At 46.0% G+C, this 20,820-nt stretch overlaps 1 protein-coding gene across 10 annotated transcripts in view; it reads right to left on the reverse strand.

The window, feature by feature from the left end:
• CAPS2 (calcyphosine 2) overlaps positions 1-20,820 on the reverse strand; it is a 1,666,464-nt gene that overhangs the window by 1,082,578 nt on the left and 563,066 nt on the right. For all 10 annotated transcript variants that reach the window (XM_069629404.1, XM_069629399.1, XM_069629401.1 and 7 more), the window contains exon 5: positions 19,724-19,769. In XM_069629404.1, coding sequence (XP_069485505.1) covers positions 19,724-19,769 — 46 coding nt within the window. The remainder of the gene's footprint in view (positions 1-19,723; positions 19,770-20,820) is intronic.

The following is a 20,820-nucleotide window of genomic DNA, read 5'->3' on the forward strand; positions in this document are numbered from 1 at the left end:
TCGATTAAGGAGTCGTGATAACCGGACATGACTTGTTCTTATAGTTCTTTATTCGGCAGGAATAAACAATCCTTGAAATAGGGTAGTTGGTCTTTTATTGTGTGATCTTCCCCTTGTGTACTCCACTCTTGTAATTGCTCAGGACCCATCACGCTTCAAACTCCTTCATGTAGCTCTCCTTGAGTCATGGTTGTTGTTATCCCCAGGAGTTTGTCGTTCGGAATGATGGCTATTGGGTCGGGATTCTTGTATACCTGCTCATTGGTACCCATGCAGGAAAGAGCATCAGCTTTTCCGTATTTGACTCCTGGTCGAAACATGATCACGTAATCATATTCAGCGAAGAAGAGAGCCCAGCGTAGTTGCCGTGAAGATTGAGCCTTTGCTGTTCTTAGGTACTGTACATTTCGGTGGTCAGCAGGGGCGTTGCTAGGAGGGGGCTAAGGGGGCTATAGCCCCTGATCTTTTCGTTGTAGCCCCGGATAGAATCTCAGGAGCTACAGCCAAAAGACTAGCTAGCCCCCAGTCCCAACAGTTCCAACATCAGCTTAGCCCCGGGTCTTTTCCAGACCTAGCAACTCCCCTGGTGGTCAGTTATTACGGTCATTTTATGTCTGATGCCAAGGAGGCTGACTTAATGGCTAGGAGTTCCTTGTCCGTGATAGCGTAGTTCAGCTCGGGCATTGTGAATTTACATGACCAGAAGGCGACAGGGTGTAATTGACCCATTTCTGGGTCTTTCTGCGAGAGAACCATCCCATTGCCATACTTGAGGCATCCATTTCCACCACGTATGGGAGGTCTGGCTCATACATAAAGCAGAAGTCTGATGAGGAACTGAACTTGGCATTGCACTTGGGGCAACATGGATGCCCCCACATAACTCAGTCCCATGAACTGAGTTATGCGGTCTAGCCTTTTGGGTGTGGTCTGACCTAGGCATGCCTGGGATACCTGGAGGCTATAAAAACCACACCCGGGCAGTGAAACACGCTTTACGTTACTCTGCACATGCAGCGTGACACTCACCATGTTCAGAGCGGTCTCTTCTAGGCATTCGCCTTTCCTCCGCATGCCGCGCACCTGAAAGAACAAGGACAGCATTAATATCATACTTACCGTGCCGAGAAGAACCTGCTTCCATCCAACGTTCTTCCGATCCAGCGCACAGCATTTTGGCGGTGTCATCTTCATTCCGGAACACCACAGCCTGCAAGGAAAAGGACGAGAGAAAGAACATTAGTAAACACTCTCATATTCGGATTCCTTAAAAACAGCAAGAATAGTCAAGTGCTTACCTGAACCTGAGTCGCTCTGGATACCTTCAGCTCCGGAGCACGCCATCGATCTACAAGGGAAAAAACAACACAGGTTAGTGCACGAAGGACAATAAGGCACTGCACTTTGCGCTTTACTTACCGCAACTTATTCTCTTACCGGCAGTCGTGTTGGGAAATTGCAGCAGCCTGTTAGGCACAAGAGAGACATAGGTCAGCATAAAGACAAGCGAATAGTGCCGCACATTGCGCATTCACTCACCATTTAGCGCTCAACTCCCTCAAGCAGCACAGAACCTTCCCAACCCCCTTACCAACACCTAGGGAAGAAGGGGAGACATCATTAAGCGCAAGAGACAAGAAAAGAACAATTCCACAAGAACCCACAACCTACCTTATCAGGCTGGAGTCACAGCAAGCCCGAACTCATTGGAGGGGCCGCCCCAGGGAAGCAACCAAATCGCGCAGCACCCACCTCAACCAACGCACTCCTGCACCAAAGAGCAGGACGGAGAGCACCCTATACAAGAGAACAAGGTGAGGAGAGGACATAGGGGAAGGTTTGATCCTCAAGGGGAGTGGGAGTCAAAAGACTTGAGACTGTTAAGCTAAAACTCAACATCCTGTATTCCAGACCCAGGCCCCAGTTGAACGGATCCCAGGGAAGGGTTTGAGATCGTGGTTGGTCCGAGCAGGCTGAGTGGCGTCCCTGTGGATATCAGGTGAGCGTTACAGAGAACAGGTACGCTGCAAATTGGAAGAAGCCGGAAGAAGGCGGTGAGGCACCAAGACTTGGAGAACACCCCATGAGGGGGTGAACACATTCATGAGGACGACCTGAGAAGTCAGACAGCCATCGAGAGGATGAACCACAGAATACCTCGAAGGATGTGAACACCATCCCATAGCCAGATGTCCTGAAGAGCGAGGTAGCCACGCAGGGATAAAAGACATGATAAGCCAGAAGAGGTTAAAAGACCCAATAAGTGTGAACAAGTGACTGAACATAAAATCAGAAGAATCAGTACTCACTAAGACTGTTCTTGCAAACAGAGACTACATTTACAGAACTAACTACTCCAATGTGGAGATTAACCTTTTGAAATGTTAAAAACACTTGCAGGGCGGTCCTGAGCAACCCTCTCTAGGAAGAGAGAAAGACTTAAAGAATCACATTTTGAACTGTAACAGGCCAGAGTCTGAGCGTGTAAATCAAAAAGACAACTGGGTGAGGGTCAGAAACAGACCACCAGACTACAAGTAGAGTGGGAACAAATTTAGGCAAAGTTTATGTTGTTTATTTTATTAGTGGTAGAGATAGAGAATATGACAATAGATTTGGACAGAAAACAGCATGTTTGTGAGACATCCTGATAGGCATCCATTTGTTTTCTTTGAAGTTAGGGCAATCCATCCTCTTAGCTACAGGGATAGTTGAGGCTTTCTTTTTAAAACGTGTTGAACTATTTCTTCTGGTCAGTCTCTCATGTCTGACTTGCCACAATACTCATTAAATAAAAGGCTATACCTTTTCAAATTTCCAATTGTTCTTCACCACTGATTTTTCCCACTATGTCTTATGAGGATTTTATTCTTAAATATTAGAGACTGACAGCAATTCTGTGACCCTTGACTCCTCCTCATTATATTGTTGATTAACAGGGTTGTTCATTGCCCCTTCGGCTTCCTATAGATTATCTTAAAGAATGGGAATCACTTTACCTATTAATTCAAGGTTTGAGTAGGGGCATTGGACAATGTTGTAATGATATCCTTGGTTACTGAGGATCAGAGTTATATACTGTACATGTAGGTATCAAACATTACTACAGATATGGAAGAACAGTATATGACAATACTGGATTCCCTCTTTAATGCAGGAGAGAGCATTTAATATTTGAAGTGTGATTTATTACTTTTGGAACACCTCCCACGCACAAAAGATGTTCTGAAACTGAAAAATATAAACATGTGACGAATCCTTGGATGTCGTCCATTCTCCCCTAGGGGGAGCCCCTTTCCATGAGGCCAGGGAGGTGAGGCTGCTACCCAATAGTTAACCCTTTAAGTGCCATGGGTATTTCTCCCCAGTGCCAGAGCCTTTTTTGGTGATTTTGGTATGTGGCCATTCAATGGCTTGTTACTTTTTCGTTACATGAGATATCTCGGCCAAATTTGACTCCTTTTTTTCCCACATGTAGGCGGTCGTAACGCCACCCAGGAATCCCAGGTTGCTGTAGGGGGGTGAGAGAAAATAAGGAAAATGTGCGAAAATGTTGGGTTTTTTCAAAAAATGCCAATACAATGATGTACAAAGAAGCCTGTGGTTTTTTCCTTGTAAGAGCTAGGAACAAATGGTTTGCTGTGCTGAGTTCCCCAATGTGTTGGCTTTCAGGAACAGGTTGAGTGGAAATGGAAAAAAAATATTTTGATGGGGTTATCAACCGTTTTGTGAGAGGTAGGCGATTTTTGCCATTTTTGCCAATTGGACATGCATGGACGGAATGGAAGAAAAGGGCAGGAAAGCCAAATTGGAGGACAGAAAGGCACATATTTCAGAAAAGTAGACAAAATTCCAAGTTTAGGAAGGGGTGATTTGCATAGGTCAGGCAACAACTAGGTAGGGGAAACTGCCATCGAATGGGGGAAAAGCGGGAAAATGACTGAAAAAAAAGGTATGTGTTGGACATGGTTGGCTTGGTACGGCAATGGCTTCTATGAATTTTGAGAAAAGCAATGCTCCGCTACATTCCCCCGAATCTTGCAGTTAGGAGAGCATACCATTTTTGTAGTGTTTGTACAAAACAAGCAATACCACAAGCCAAACACTGAGCCATGGTACACAGGAGTTTTACACTCACGGCCTGACCAGACGCACTAAGCATGTGTAAATTGGGAAAACCAATGTGGTGAGGAACGGCAGCCATACATTTTTTTGAAAGAGCACAGGCAGACCTTTTCAAGGGTAGGTGACTTGTGCAGGTTACAAAAGTGTAAGGTGGCTAAAGCAGTGACTAAATGTAGGTCACATTTGGGAAAAGAAAGGGTTGTGAGACAAAGGGCTCCAGCAAATGGGTCAAAACGTTATGAAAACCACACAAACACAACACATGGCCTACCGTCCCGCGTTCCCACAGGTGTCCCGATGAAAATGGTACCCCACATGTGTGGGCTCACCTACCTGGCCGGCAAGGGGAAAGCCTAAAACACAAGTAACCCCAAGTCTGTTTTCAGAGGGAAATCTCAGACATTCTGCCGACCGGCACAACGTACAGATTTGGGCCTCGGGTGTCCAAGCCACCGAAGAAAACTGGGAACCCCATGCATTTCCGAAAAGAGGACATCCGTGGGAATCCGCAGAGGTATGATTTGCGCACATCGCCCCAGATTTTTTTACCCAGACACCCCTGCAAAGTCCGAAATGTGGGGGAAAAAACGCTTTTTTCGCACATTTCGCTCGACGCACCCATCGAAACACGCCCCCAACAACACATGGCCTACCGTCACGCGTTCCCACAGGTGTCCCGATGAAAACTGTACCTCACATGTGTGGGTGCACCTACCTGGCCACCAAGGGGAAAGCCTAAAACACAAGTAACCCCATGTCTGTTTTCACACCGGAAATGTCACACTCTCACATCATACAGATATGGGCCTCGGGTGTCCAAGCCACTGAGGAAAACAAGGGAACCCCATGCATTTCCAAAAAGAGGACACCCGTGGGAATCCGCAGAGGTATGATATGCCCAAATCGCCCCAGAATTTATTACCCAGACACCCCCGCAAAGTCCGAAATGTGGGAAAAAATATGCATTTTCCTCACATTTCGCTCGGCTCACCCATCGAAACACGCCCCCAACAACACATGGCCTACTGTCCCGCGTTCCCACAGGTGTCCCGATGAAAACGGTACCTCACATGTGTGGGTGCACCTACCGGGGGCGCAAAAGGAAAAGGGTAACCGACTGGGAACCCCAAGCCATTCGCCACTGCCCATTTTGTTCATGTGGGCAGCCTACAGATTTGGGCCTAGGGTGTCGCAGCCAGCAAGGGAAACGGGGAACCCCATGCATTTCCCAAAAGAGGACACCCGTGGGAATCCACAGAGGTCTGCCTTGCGCAAATTGCCCCAGTTTTTATTAGCCACAATCCCAGACAAAGTGTGATATTTGGTGGGGAAAAAACACAATGTTCACTTTGTCTGGGGTTCTGGGTAATAAATTCTGGCCCGCTTCGCGCAAATCAGACCTCTGTGCTTTCCCACGGGTGTCCTCTTTTGGGAAATGCATGGGGTTCCCCGTGGATACCCAGAACCACCAGCAAAGACCCACATGGGAGAAGGGTGCCCAAGGCCAGGGATATTACCGCCGACTTTGCTGGAGCCCTGGCTGCCCTGCGTTACAGCTTCTCCCCACCAAGGAGTCTCGGCAGTCTGCCAATACCTCCCCGAAGGGAAAAGCTGTAATGCAGCCCAGCCGCAACTCCAGGACAGTTGGAGGTGATCTGCCCAGACGGGCCATTCCCACCCACACCACCAACAATCCAGCCCCAGTCTCACCCACCCCACTGACAGTGGGCCCTAACCATAGAATAATAAAAAATAGTACTCACATAACGTTGCAGCTGCTCGGGTAGAAAAAGCTGTAAACAAAACAAAGAACATATGTTACCTACGGTCACACCAGCAAAATGTAGCCCTCCCCGGGGGCAGATAGGGGGGGGGGGTTGTCCTGCACTCCTCCCTGGGCTCAGGCGTCCGTTCCTAGGAGCAGATATCTGGTCCCAGGAAGGGCTGCATGACTTGGCACCCACTCCATTGAGGGTGGGGGAGAGGGGGTCAACGCCCCATCCCATTAGAAATTTCCCTGACCCTTTGGGGTGCCCCACCGCCCCCCCCTAAAAAGCGTTCCACCATTTTCATTTTTTTTCCTTTGGTAACCCAACTCCCCTTGGTGCAGAGGGTCACATTGGTGTGCCAATCTGGCGCCGGGGTGCCCAAACCTTACTGCCCCACCCACTGGGGGGGCCTGTCCCACCATTTTTGGGGGCCCTCTCCCCCCTCACCCCAAATGGCTGGGGGACACACCTCATGCAGGCCTCCCTGGGGGCAGATATCTGCTCCTAGGAAGGGGCATCTGACCCCAGGGAGGGATGCATGAGGTGGGGCCCCCCTAACTGCCCCCAGGGAGGGTTGCATGAGGTGGGGCCACCCCCCGTTGTGGTACATCATGCGCTGCCAATTTAGGGTAGCCCTCAGCCCCCCCCCCCTAAAAAGCAGCCTGTGATTTTGATTTTTTTTTTTGTTTACCCAACTTGGCTTGGTGCAGATGGGCCAATTAGTGTGGCTATCTGCCCCCAGGGTGCCCAAACCCTACTGCCCCATCTATTGGGGGTCCTGCCCCACCTTTTGGGGTGCCCCCCCTCACCTCACCCCCAATGGCTGAGGGACACACCTCATGCAGGCCTCCCTGGGCCTCTTCCAAACGGCTGCGTGAGGTACACCCCACCTCCATTTGGGGTGAGGGGGGAGAGGGCCACCCCAAAAGGTGGGGCAGGACCCCCAATAGATGGGGCAGTAGGGTTTGGGCACCCTGGGGGCAGATAGCCACACTAATGTGGCCATCTGCACCAAGCAAAGTTGGGTAAACAAAAAAAAATATACAAAATCACAGGCTGCTTTTTAGGGGGGGCTGAGGGCCACCCTAAATTGGCAGCGCATGATGTACCGCAACGGGGGGTGGCCCTCAACCCCCCCTCCACCCCAAATGGAAGGCCCCACCTCATGCAACCCTCCCTGGGGGCAGATAGGGGGGGGGGCACCTCATGCATCCCACCCTGGGGTCAGATGCCCCTTCCTAGGAACAGATATCTGCCCCCAGGGAGGGTTACAAGGGGTGCCCCCTTTCTACTTCGGTTGGGGGGGGCACCCCCCCTTTCATTCAGTAAAAAATCCATGGTGGCTAGTGGCCCCCACCCCTTCCCCACCCCCGTTTCCCATCATTTCATTTTTTTTTTATTTTACATTCCCTTGGGGCAGATGGTCAGCCATCTGCCCCAGGGTTCACATGCAAATGCCCCCATGCTTTGGGGTCGGGAGGTCGGAGAGGGCTGCTTACTTGAAGCAGCCCCCTCCCCCCCCCACCTCACAAAGAGATCCATGGTGGTCTAGTGGGTTGCTGGTCACGGATCGAGCGCTCTGCGCCGATCCGTGACCAGCAATGCCTCATATGTGGTGTCCTTGGAAAGGGGAGAAAGTCCCCTTTCCAGGGACACCACTTTTTGCTCAATCCCTGGTGGCCTAGTGGGCCCCAGGACCCCAATAACCCACTCCCACCCCCCCCCATCCCTCGGATTATTATTATTTTTTCTTTTATATATTTCCCTGGGGGCAGATGGTCAGCCATCTGCCCCCAGGGTTCATTTTCATGTGTCCCCATGCTTTGGGGGCCGGGGGGTGGGGGTGAGAGGGCTGCTTACCTGAAGCAGCCCCCCTCCCCCCCAACTCACAAACAGATCCATGGTGGTTCAGTGGGTTGCTGGTCACGGATCAGCGCTCTGCGCTGATCCGTGACCAGCAATGCGGCATATGAGTGGTGTCCCTGGAAAGGGGAGAAAGTCCCCTTTCCAGGAACACCACTTTTAGGTCAATCCCTGGTGGCCCAGTGGGCCCCAGGGCCCAAACCCCCCTCCCACCTCCCTCCTTCCCTTTTTCCCCCATCCCTGGGGGCAGTGATCATCTGCCCCCAGGGGTCCTTGGCGCGGTGGCCCCATGCTTTGGGGCCACGGGGGAAGGGGGCCGCTTACCTAGTAAGCAGCCCCTCCCCCCCACGTGTCACAAAAGGATCTTCGTTTGATCCGTGACGTTGCTGCCCGCGGATCGAGGCGCCCTGCGCCCGATCCGCGGGCATCAAAGCCACACAATGGGTATCGTTGGAAAGGGGAAGATCTCTCCTTTCCAACGATACCCGCCTCGATCTCCGGCTTGAAATACAGCCAGAGATCGAGGCGGAACAAGAAGGGCACTCACCTTCTCTCTCCAACGCAGCAGCCGAAAATGGCTGCTGCGTTGGAATTACTTTCCGTTTCACGCCGACGTGCGTTACGCAGCCGACGTGAAACTGAAGGTAATCCAGCCCCCTGGCAGTGAGGGGGGACCTCCCCCTCACATAGCCCGGGGGTTGGATTACAGTTTTGAGCGATCCCTGCTTTGCAGGGATCGCTCAAAACAAGGTGCCGAAAAGGACGAGCTATCTCGTCCTTGGCACTGCGTGTGCACTTCCAAGGATGAGATATCTCGTCCTTGGCACTTAAAGGGTTAATGCAGGAGAGAGCATTTAATATTTGAAGTGTGATTTATTACTTTTGGAACACCTCCCACGCACAAAAGATGTTCTGAAACTGAAAAATATAAACATGTGACGAATACTTGGATGTCGTCCATTCTCCCCTAGGGGGAGCCCCTTTCCATGAGGCCAGGGAGGTGAGGCTGCTACCCAATAGTCCCCACGGAGTTGATACTCAGCGGGTGGATCTCATGGGGAGGGACCCCCCCACCTATGGGACTATGGACAACTGTCCAGGTAAAACGCAGTATTACAAACTTATTTTTTTAATTGTTTTATTGGTTAATCAGATTGTCAACCTTTAACAATCATTACATGTATTGATCCTTTCCATTTACAAAGGGGAGAAGAATACAGAAAAAGTATTTCTTAAATTCCTTCAAATTCCTGCTTCTTCCTCCACATCAATGGTCCAAATATCGTCTTTATCATCTTTCCTCATTTCTATGTATATCCATTCCACTAGCATCAGTACATCTAAAGTCTGGCGGATTTTATCGACCGTCATTAAGCGTTCCCACCACTCCTCTATACTCTGATCCGGTCGTATGGGTGCCGTCTTCAAATATTTTCCTCTTAGTTTTTGTAATTTCGGGCAGGACAACGCCAAATGTCTTGTTGATAACATCCTTTCCCCCTTTTTACAGAAGCGGCAGATTGCCTCTTGTTCACTGATCTGTTTCCTTAACAATTTCACTTCCTTCGATGGTAATAGGGTTCAGTCGACATCGCATCAGCAGATCTCTGTAGTGGGGAGACGGAAATGTTTTAAAATATGGAGGGAGAGGATTCAGGGCTTTCCTTTCCCATACAATATCAAGACAGTATCCATTCTCTGCCTTTAGTGTAACTGTTTCTAACCAGTCTCTTTCTCTTAGGCATCTCTTCGCCTTTTCAGGGTTTGTTTTGAGCATTTCTTGATTGATGTTTTTATGATGAGTTGGTCAAGACATTTCTGCTTCCATGCGCTGAGGAATTTTCCCCCATTGATGTTCAGTTGAGTTAACAAAATTTCAAAAAGAATTGGCAGATTTTCTAGAATGCATTTTCGGAATAGGGAGAGTGTTTTCCAAAGTACTATCGAAGCCATAGATTGTAGCCTCATTTTGTGCCAGATTGTTACCATTTTCAGACAGTTCAGTAGTCTTAAGATTTTCCGCCAGAAATACCCCTCGAGTTTTCCACATGATTCCCATGGTAGATTTAAGAGGGTCTCAGCTCCATGTATCAGGATAGGTGTTACCTTTTGTTCCAGAATGTTATAATCGGGATCATAGAATAAACGCCATGTCTCTGATGCAAGGCTCTCCCCTGATTTGTTAATTTGAATAGTCTTTCTTTGAGGAAATTCAGCTGTGCTTGTTCATTACTCTTTTTGTTTATCTTGATTCCCAGATAGATCGTGGTATCCAGAATTTTTAGAGCCTGATTTTCGATTAACCTGGTAAAAGGGATTTACTTTCTTGTGCCTATGGTTCGTTGCATTATAGGAATCATGGATTTTTCTATATTGATTTTCATTTTGTTTTTGTCCAGATATTTTTTGAATTCCAGGATTCTCCTCTGGAGCCCTATTGCCATCTGGTCGATAAAGACGACATCATCCGCATATAGGACCCAAGAAAGTTCTGCTCCTTCTAATTCCGGTGGAAATGCTCTTATGTTTTATTGTGAGGTTTGCATGTCCGCCATGTATAGGACAAATAGGAAGTGGGCTAAAGTACAACCCTGTTTAATGCCCTTTGTCGTCAGGATCTTTTCCGTGGTATCTCCCCCTTTCTAAACAATTATTTGAATTGTTGTATTAGTATACAACTCTTGGACTGCTTCTAATAGGTCTTCCGGGCAATTCCATTTTTTTTTATTTTGTCCACAGACGCTCTCTGTTCACTGCGTCAAACGCCTGCTCGAGGTCTATAAAGCCTAGGTACACATTCCCTTTTGACTCCAACAACTGGGCTTTTAGTAGATTTAGTAGAAACAGATTCAGGGAGGTGCCCACCCCATCATGAAGGCCATCTGGCGTTTGTCCAGTATGCCAGTGTTCAGAAGAGATATTGGCCTGTAGTTCCTGGGGTTAGTACGGTCCCCCTTTTTGAAAATTGGAACTATCAGTGCTTCTTTCCAAGATGACAGTATTATTCTCGCTTGCAAGATCTGTTGAAAAAGGATCAGGATAAAATCTGCCCACTCTTCCTTATTTTCTTTTAATATCTTATTCGATATGACGTCCGGGCCGGCTGCTCTTGAGGAGCTCAATTGAGTAAGTCTTAATGATATATCTTATCGGTCTACATCTATGGCCCATGATGTCGATTTAGGCTTCTTGTTAGACGGTACTATGGTCATCTCCTCCTTAAAGAGTACTGTAAAGTGATTTACCCATTTTTCCTTAGATACTTGGTTACTGGTTAAAGCCGGTTGTAAGTCATCTCCTTTATTTATTATTTCCCAAAGGGATTACGCATTGGCGGTAGTAATTGCAGCCATCATCTTTTCTGCATCACACTGTGCTCTCCAAATTTTGGACGCTTTTAGCCAGTTCTTATAGCTCTGCTTTCTTAGCCTAAGCAACTCTGTTTTGTCCGATAAATTACTTTGATGGATTCTACGTACTTCTGCTCGATGTTCCCTTTTCTTTTTAACCAACTCACTGTTGTATGCATGTTTCCTTGTTATACTTGTAGATTTATTTATGTCTCTCCTCACCTCAAAGTCTTTCAGCAGCTATCTATACTCCACTGCATTGCCATTATGATTCTCCCTTATGTTGTTAACCAGGTTGGCCGCCAGCTGAGGGATATCGGGGGCTTTGAGCTGTAGTCTGTTCCTACCCCATGTCAGTTCAATTTGTTGCTTCTTGGGGTTTGTCAGTTCCTTGGGGGACCACAAAAGTTCTACTTCTAACAGTTCGTGATCACTCGTAGTTTGTTTCTTTACATGCATTGATTTTATCAATTTACTTGTATTTCCAGCCACAAAGCAATAATGTAGGAAGGCACTCTGATTGCTACTGAACCACGTGTTTGCACCTGGGATGTCTCCTGTTATCTGCCCATTTAACATTGTCATTTCCCGTGTATTCATTTCCCTAATCCATCTCTTTTCCGATGTTCCTAGATGTATTTTTTGTCTCAGCCTTCCCACCGAATCCAAGCGCTTTAGATTCAGGTCTCCACATATTACAATCAGTTGACTCGGCTCTTCATACATTGATCTGTCGATTAATTCCATAATTGCTGTTACATACTGCTCTATTTCGCAGTCGTGGGGGCTCCAATATGTATTTATTAAGAGCATATTTATTTCTCTTTTTCCTCTGTTTTTAACCAGTTTGACCATTTGGACATAGGGATTTGGGTTTAGATGTTCCATAAACTGTAGGTCTGAGTCCTCTTTAATTAATGTCAAGAGACCAGCTCGTGGACGTCCCAATGGACCTTTTAGGGCTGGGTTCATGCATAATTGGTAGCCTTCACATATGGGACTAGATCTTAACCAGGATTCCTGTATGCATATAATATCATACTTTTCCAAAAATTCACATTCACCGGAGTACAAGTGGCCAAAACCGCTGGTGTTCCATGAGGCTAGTAGGGATCCTTGCTTGGGCTGTGGTTCCTATTGTTTCTTTTTTTCCAGTGTGGGTTTTGGTGTCCCAGAACTCTTCTCCCCTTGATTTTCTTTTGCGATTTCTAATTTGCAACCGTTGATTTCTTGAGTTGTCCACAGTGTACTTCATTTTTGTCAGTGAGCTCTCTGTTATTTTCTGATTGGTCCTCTTCCGGTCGATTTCAGGGAGTCTCTCAATCTGCTTTTCTTTCCTTTGAGTGGTATTCTCTTGTTTGTCATTTGAGAGTTTCTTTTGCATATCCGTAGTTAAGATTTTCTCCACCTGCTTTTTGTTATGGTTACGCAAATTTTGTCCATATTGCGGATGTTCTTTGCTTTTGTCTTTGATCTCATTATCATCCACTCTGCTCAATCTCATGCCCAATTCCCTTAAAGTGTTTTTTGTTCGCAGCACCATATCTCTAACTCTCTCAGAACTGAGGTGCCTCATAATCAAATCAGTCCTTCTGTCGTCCAGAAATTCAATGATTACAATATCATCCGGCCGTAGTTTCTCAGTCACTAACTGCCGGTTTAGCAGGGTCAGTGTGTTTTTCCTGTTCAGGAGGATTTTCTTGTGGTCTCTGGTGAGCCTTTCTAGTTTTAATTTAAAGGCTTTTGAGAACTTTTCCTTTAGGGCCTCTCGACCCCTTCTACTGATAGCCGGTTTTGTTGGCATTTTCTTATTATTTCTTATCGATAGGTCTAGGATTTTTGTTTTTTCTTTTTTTATCTCCTCTTGACACTCCTGATTCTTTGTATGTCTATGATGTTCAGGTTAAGCCTGCTTAGAAGATTGGATTTTTGGGCGTAAGGACCTTTGATCGTCTAAATCCCTGAGCCATTTTGTCATCCTTCTGTCCTTACTTGGGGGTCTCCGCGCTTCGCTGTTTACTTTCAGTTCTTTCCTCCTTGTCTCCTTTTTTTCGACTGTAAACTTATCTTTTCGATTTCCTTCTTTTTTTCCTCTAGATTTGAATATTTATCAATGACTTGCCAGTCAGTCATGCTAATATTCGCCCATGTTTCGTCCTCATCATTATCTTTGATTACTTCGATAAGGTCATTCAAGCAGTCAGAGTCATCCAAATTGACTATTGACCTTCAATCCATCTCTTCTTCTCTTCTTCTCTTTCAGAGGATTGAACGTGCCGAAGGTCTTGGTGTTGAGCATTAATAATACTAATAATAATAATAATAATAATTTGGCATTTATATAGCGCTACGAACCCTCAGGCACCTGAGCACTGCTTATTATTACCCACGTTGTGTGGTGCTCATCTATCGACCTCGGAAGGATGAAAGGCTGAGTTTGGCCCTGTCGGGATTTGAACCTGCGTTAGCAGGCTCTGCACGGATGTCAAAGCGAGCGCTCTACTCGCTGTGCCACTTGACCGGCTCACCTTGGTTTCTTATAGGGGGTCTTGGATCTTCTCGTGGTGGAGTTCTTATATTTCTTAAGAACGCTCGAGATCCATTTGCTTTTCATTGCTTTTTTTTTCGTTTTCTTGCTGGCAATATAGGGGGGGGGGTTGCAGGTTGGTTGTTATCCTTACCGCTTGTCATCGCCTGGGGAAGTAGATTTACGTCTTGAAATATAGAATAGGTTGATAATGAGTTCTTATCACCTGGTGTATTGACAGGAGCTGTTTTTTTTGCTTTGGGCCAGGTTGCTCCTTTCCCAAGAGCATTGCCCCCCCTTTTCGTTTCCTTTAATTCTGGTCGCTGCTCTAGTTTCCCTATTGTGTCGTTAGTTGTTTGGCTGTTCTTATGTGCATCTTTAGGGATTTCGCTTACTGTTGCCCTTAGCTCGCAGGACTTGCAGATCCATTTATGTTCTTCTAAAATTGCTTCCATTAACAGATGTTTATCATTCAAGTCTTGGCGAGCCAGGTCACATACGCGACAAGGTGTCTGACTCCTTCTCGAGCCATGCATCCAATCTTTTCGTGAAACCTGCCAGTTCATTGATTTGCTCCTTCATTTCCAGATTCATTGCATAGGTCGAGTTTACAGAGTCATTTAGCGTTTCGTAGAGTTTCAAGTAGGAGGCCAACGTTGTATTAAGCTGCACCATTATTACATTTTGAATATGCGCAAGGTCTTCCAACCTCCCTTTGTTGCATAGTTAACTTAGTTTCTTTAAACTCAACTCATCAACCATCAGAGGTAGCGTGGTATGTTCCATTCTTGGGGTTGTCCCATCCAGTGAGCTATTCGTCATGGGCCATTTGGATTGGTTGATTATTTCCTTCTGAAATACACCCCTCGGGGTGGCCGGGCTCAATTACTCTTTTCTGTCCAATGCAGCAATTTTCTCCATAATGAAAAAGAAACTCTTTTTTCACTCACGATTTTACCTGCTAGGTTTGAGATATCTTGCATCAACTTGCTTGCCAGGGTTGAATTTCTCTGGGTCGGTGATTCTGGGGTATTGCGTCCATGGTTTTGGGCTGTGTAGGCTCTATTTGACCAGTTTCGGGTGTGCTCAACTTCCAGGACAGAGGGCTCAACACTCCCCCTTTCTCCATCTCGGTGCATAAATTCCGAAAGCTCTTAGAGCCAGCTTTTGTCGGGTCTGTAGATAACAGAGTTATAAGTTGCTGTGTTGAGTCCTCCCATAAATCCTCCTGCCAGTCAAGATCATTAAAGGGGCAAGGGATTATCTCGCTACCTTCCACATAGATGGTCGTGTTAGGTGAAGACCGTTTGGCCGAGTGCTCCTCTAGTTGAAGCTGTGTCTTTCCATTGTGTTCACTGTTCATTGTTGGCTGGTCATTTCAGTCTGCAGTAATCCTGACTCGGGATCGGTCGCATCTTCTCGCGGCTCCACTTCCTGTTCATTTTTTCCATTCTGAAATTGTATCTGTTTTTTTTTATGCTAGTAGCTTGGTCCTTGCTGGGGGTTCCATTGATTCCCGGATTACAACTGTCCCTTCCAGCCTGAAGCTCTTCTATTGTTGGTATGGTCATTTCTTTTATTATCTCAGTCTCAGCGGGCAACTGTCCCAATATACTTGGATGTTGTGTTTTCTCTGGCATCTCCCCTAGTAGATCAGCAGTGTCCTTTTTTAATGGGCTCTTGTCTTTCGTGTTTGTTCCAATTTCCTGAGAGATAACAAGCGCACTATCATTCTTTGCAGACTGGTGGCTACAGTTTCCATCCAGTTGGTCTTCCTCTATATTATTAAAGGACTGATTTACCTCTATGCAGCGTCTTGCAGCAGGTGACACTGTGCTCCTTGTCCCCGCCCTCACTGGCAACACCGATAACACCACTTGCGCACCACTTCCGCTCCGCTTACCCGGTTGTGGGCGCTTTTGGGTGTTGTGCTGGGTTGCTGGTGGCTCCTCCTTTTTCCCTTAAAGGCACAAGTACTGTTAACACACGGGCTAAACAGTGTGCCAAAAGACAGTCAGTTTCTCTAAACAAATGCCAAAAACATAGCATTTCAGCAATCCAGTAGCAGTTGCAAGGGTCCTCCACCGATAACACTTGCGCACCACAAACATATACCAACCCTTAATGCACCACCCTATTCTATGCACTTCACCTCCAAACATGTCTGTCAAAGGGAACCACCCTTAACTTCCACTGAGATGAGGAAGAGTAGTGACTACCCAAGGGAAGCATACATAACTGTCACTGAGACAAGGAAGAGTAGGAACCACCCAAGAGAAACATACTTTTGCCAGTACTGAGACGAGGTGGAGGTGCCGAACAAGAAAGTCAGAGTAAGAACCTGACTGAACTATCTAGTCTTTCAACTACAGGGAAAACAAGAGTAGAGTTAGGACTGGCCAATGAAGCAAGCCCTCCCTGGAGGAACCTGGGAGACTCGACTCCAGCGTGACAGAAAAGCCAAGGAGACTGGCCGCCGGGACACTGCCCAGCAGGCCGAGGTGTCTCAATCCTGTCTGCCGAGAACAGACTAGAGAATTGGAGAAACCAGGCATTGAGCAGAGCGAGGCAGCAAGGACGTGCAGAGAATTGGAAAAGCGCAACCCGCGAGGAGCCAAGGCGCTGTGGGACCACCACAGCACACAAGGGAGCAGCGGTGAGCCGTACGAGTAAGCAAGAGCAAGTAGTAAGTCGGCTAAAGGGTCCAAAGACCCCAAGACCAGCACGAGGGACCTGAAAACCATTGTGAAGGTACAGGGACTGCCAATGTTGAGGCAGAAATAAAACAGACAATATAACAAGGGTCTTGGACCATGATGCAAAATATAATACATGGCAAAGAGTGAACCTGGTATCGCAGAAAGCCGACACAGTAGAGTGACATGGGTCTGGGACCCGCAACGTAGAGCAGAGCCTTCCCCTTCCCATCCTACTCATGGCAGTACCTGGCAGGGTAGTGAACCAAGTCTGCCCAGATGAGCCACAGGAGAAACCGGGGTCAGACACCCACAATCGACAATAATAATTTGAGAAAGGCCAGGGGAAAGGATTCATTCCCTCTGGTATCTGTGAACATTGTGATAAAAGTCAAGGGAAGGGAGTCTCTTGACATTCGAAGAGGTCTGAGAGAGGCATGGGGAAGAAGTATGCTCCCCGATATTGTGAACTGTGAAAACCTGAGATAAACCAGTAGAGAAGGAAAGCATAACCCCCACCCCCGTCCCCCTGGTGTTTCTGAACCTCGCTAGAAGCCTAAGAAAGGCCAGGCGAAGGGAGTCATTCCCCTGATGGTTATGAACTTTGCAAGAAACCTGAGAAAAATCAAGTGAAGGGAGTCATCCCCTTGGCATCAAGCTTTTGAGGTGGAATACTGCGTTGTTTTGTGACCATTATGAGAAGCCTTAGAAATACAGAGGGAAGGGAGTCATTCTCTTGGTATCAAGGGTTTTTAATTGGACGTTTTGCGTTAACCTTGAACTAAGACTTTTTCAAATTAGGAACTTTGTATGCCATCTTTGAAAAGAAATGCAACCTGGGGGAAGGGAGTCACTCCCTCAGGCAATAGCCCCTTTATACTACTGGCATGGTTGTCCGCTGCACAGAAGAAGGGAACCATTCTTCTGCACTAAGAAGACTCACTAACCTTTTTAGTTTTGTTAGAAGTGGAAGAAAAGGAAAGGAAATAGGTTTTGACACGGGACGGTGGACTTTTTGTTACTGACATTCTGACAACATCCTCAGAATTGAGTTGAGGCAGGGAAACCCCTCTTAATAATGGGGTGAGGCAGGGCTTTTCCTTTATTTTCTGATAAAATAAAAGTCTTTAACAACAAACATGCCACCTGTGCGTCAGTCTCCTCGTTCCACACCCTTACAATGTCTAAACACAAATTAAGAACATTGTCAAGTATGACAGAACACACAAATCTAATATTGACTTCCTAGCAATCCAGATCTTCACTCTGTCCGACTTTACAATTGGTTGGCAAACCTGTTTCTCTAGCAGACCAATTAAGAAATTGCCTTAAACAATAAGGCAACATGGTATACCTATTCCAATAATTAACTTGGACTTAAAAGCTATGATAAGATGCACATGCAAACTAACAAATACAGGTTGTTGAAAATAGGAAAAACAGACGACAATTGCAATAAAGGTAATCAGTCGACAAGTCCCTGTCCTTTCTACACCGAACGACTGCTTTCTCAAAATTTGATTTAACCAGTCATGGTTTTCAAGTACCTTTTGTTACACTACTTTTTTGTGTCAGGTCAAACAAGGTGTCCATAACTCTCAGGAAGCATTCAACAGCAGAAGTCTGAGGGAAGAGACTTTTTTTTTTTTTACCAATTGGAGATTGCACAAGGTAGGATCTCCCACCTTTTCTGTCTGCCTTCCAGTATGGATGGAGGGGCTTCAAGGATTTACAATTCTAATCAGCTAAATTCCAGGGAAACCGATTTGTCTATAGTTGATTTATAAAGCATTAAAGGTGTATGCAGTCCCTTTGTGGTGCCACATGTGGGGGTCGAGGGGTGGATGGAAATCACACACGCATGGGCTTGTAACACTCAGATCAGGTGTTTGTGAGAGAGGGGAGGAAATAGGGGGACACAGAGAAATTTCAGGAAGCCCAAACAGACAAAGCAATGCCTCAAAAAGGAACATCCGCAACAAGAGCAACAGCAGGTGCCCATACACAGCAGGTTAGCAAAGTCAAGATGTGCAATGGGAAGGGCCCCACAACAGCCAGGAACCAAAGTAAGATGATACAGAGAAGTAAATGGTACAACAACTATAAAGATGGACAGCTACAGGGCACGCAGAGGGCCCTGAAGGTTGGACAACCACAAGAGCGGACCCGGTGCTGGGACAGTTAAGTGCATAGCCTGCTCCAGATGCAAAGTAAAAGAGCTACAGAGGCAAGACATGAGGTCATTTTTCTTTAGTTTTAGTTTGCTACGTAGGGATACCCTTGTTAGGATAGGGAAAGACAGGCCTTTATCGCACCCCTTTTATTTTAATAAAATGGCAAACATTGATAAAACGATACCTTTGTGTCCGTCTCGCATTTCTGACCCCTCACATGCCCCTTCTTCATATGAAAGCTTGCAGATCAGGCACACCAGCAATTCTCATTCCGAAAGGGGCCATCATAGTGTGTTTGGGTCCAGGAGAAGTCAAGCTAAGCATTGCTCTTGCTCTGTTGCCTGCAGAGTTTAATGGAAGAGTGGACATTTTTCCTCAGCCAGGCAATGCCGCCATTTAAAATCGTATGCCTTGATTTGGTCAATGACCAGCTGGATTGGCATAACTACTGAGGTGTTATTGCTTTTGGCCTCCCAGGAAAATGTCAGCAGCCTAATGGTGTTTTTGGGGAGATTAAAAAGTGTCTTCTCACAAAGTAAATACAATGAAGGCTGCACAGCAAATGTAAAAGTGAGCCCTATCAAGAGTCACATTTTGATTTCATGTCAGCCTAAGAGAGTCGGCAAAGTCACAGATGCAGGCAACATAATAAGCATATTTGTAAAGCGCACGTTCACCCCCAAGGGGCATCTTGGCGCTAATAACTGATGTTTATTGTTATTATTTATGGATGCAGGCAAGGAGTCACTGAGGTAACAGGTAAGTGAAAAAGTTGAAATTTTTCAAATTTTGATTGTAGGCGGAAATCGAGCCAGAGGCCATCAATTTTCTTGGAACACAGTCTTCTACCATTAGATTCCTCCTGCACAGGAAGTGACCTGACTAGTTACACCTTGCATGATAATATAGGTGTATGCACAAAAGAGAGATGGGAACATCTTGAATATTGAAGATTGAGCATCTGCCCTTTGCTTTTTTTTTTTATTGAATGCTGCTGCTCAACATGCTCCCTTCTTGCCCCTTCCTCAGGTACCACAACCCATAAGTATTGAGGAAAGAGGATGGGCAGTAGGCATCTGATCACACCTAACAACTATATCCAAGCTGCTGCTTTCCATGTTGAACATTTTACTCTTATAAAAGTTTTCTTAAAACACACAATAAAGATGCAAAACTGAAGACACATTGAGGAATGCATGCAAATTAAAGGTTACCTCACCTCATCATCTGAATCCCCAAGCTTTCCTAAGTCAAGATGTGGTACTCTGCAAAAGAAAAGTCAAACAAAGTTATTCCTCCCCAATTTTAAAAGAGAACATTTCTACTCTACTGATTAAAACATGTTTTAAAAGGTGGCAAAATCGAACTCTTATCTTAAAGTAAATACATCAATGCCTGTTAAGTGAGTCACGTCTCAGGGGGAAAAAAGTGTGTGCTTGATCCATGTGTGGCAGCAGATTTCTTTTTTCTATGTTTCATTCTTTTCATGTTAGTATTCTGCATTCAATTCAGAATATTTCTGTGCATATGTCACAGTTCAGCCAATATATAGGGACTAAGCCACGTGGAACAATTCAATTGCATATACCTTCATTTTCTTTTGCCATTTCTCGAGTTCATTCATATCATGTGATGGTAACTTGAGTTATTGAAAAGCACTTTGTGCAAGTTACTCCTCTTGTCTCACATGATGTAGATCGGTTTGGACTGTGGACTTGAGGATTGAACCATGGAAAACTATAGCCATGAGTGGAAGGAAAGATGGTAGTTTTAGTCATCATTCGGGCAGGAGCTTTCTAGAAAGAGCAGGCAAGGTGATTTATGTGTAAGATATCTGTGTTATTAACAGCAAACTCTTCTACCCATCTTTATGAATTGGACATGGGAGGGAGAACTTCTTTCTAATTTTAATAGTCAAGATTTGTTTCTGGAAGGTTCTTGGATAGTTTCAGTTGTGTTATGATGCCATGACAAGGGTGGGGGTCTCGTGGATGGGTCAGTTTTCTGCAGATTTGTTTTGCTCTTTTGATTGCCTTGCAAGACAATTAAGCTGTCTATGACTTTGCCGCTCTCTGAGAATGATTCTGTGCGCCTTCTTTCTGCGACAATTGCTACAGAAGTTTAAATTCCTTACATGATAAAGGTCAACAATTTTTGTTAACTTAGCACAGCCTGCTTACAAAGTGCAAAAGATAAATCCTTGCTCCCAGTTACATGATTCTCAGTGATAGGCGGCAACTTTATTGGCCATTTAAGAAATGTTACTCTATTCATAATAACATTACTAGCAGGCACTGTGTTAGGGAGAATTCTCTG

The sequence above is a fragment of the Ambystoma mexicanum genome, chromosome 12 (assembly GCF_040938575.1).
Source record: "Ambystoma mexicanum isolate Mex_15411 chromosome 12, UKY_AmexF1_1, whole genome shotgun sequence".
Classification (NCBI taxonomy): Eukaryota; Metazoa; Chordata; class Amphibia; order Caudata; family Ambystomatidae; genus Ambystoma; species Ambystoma mexicanum.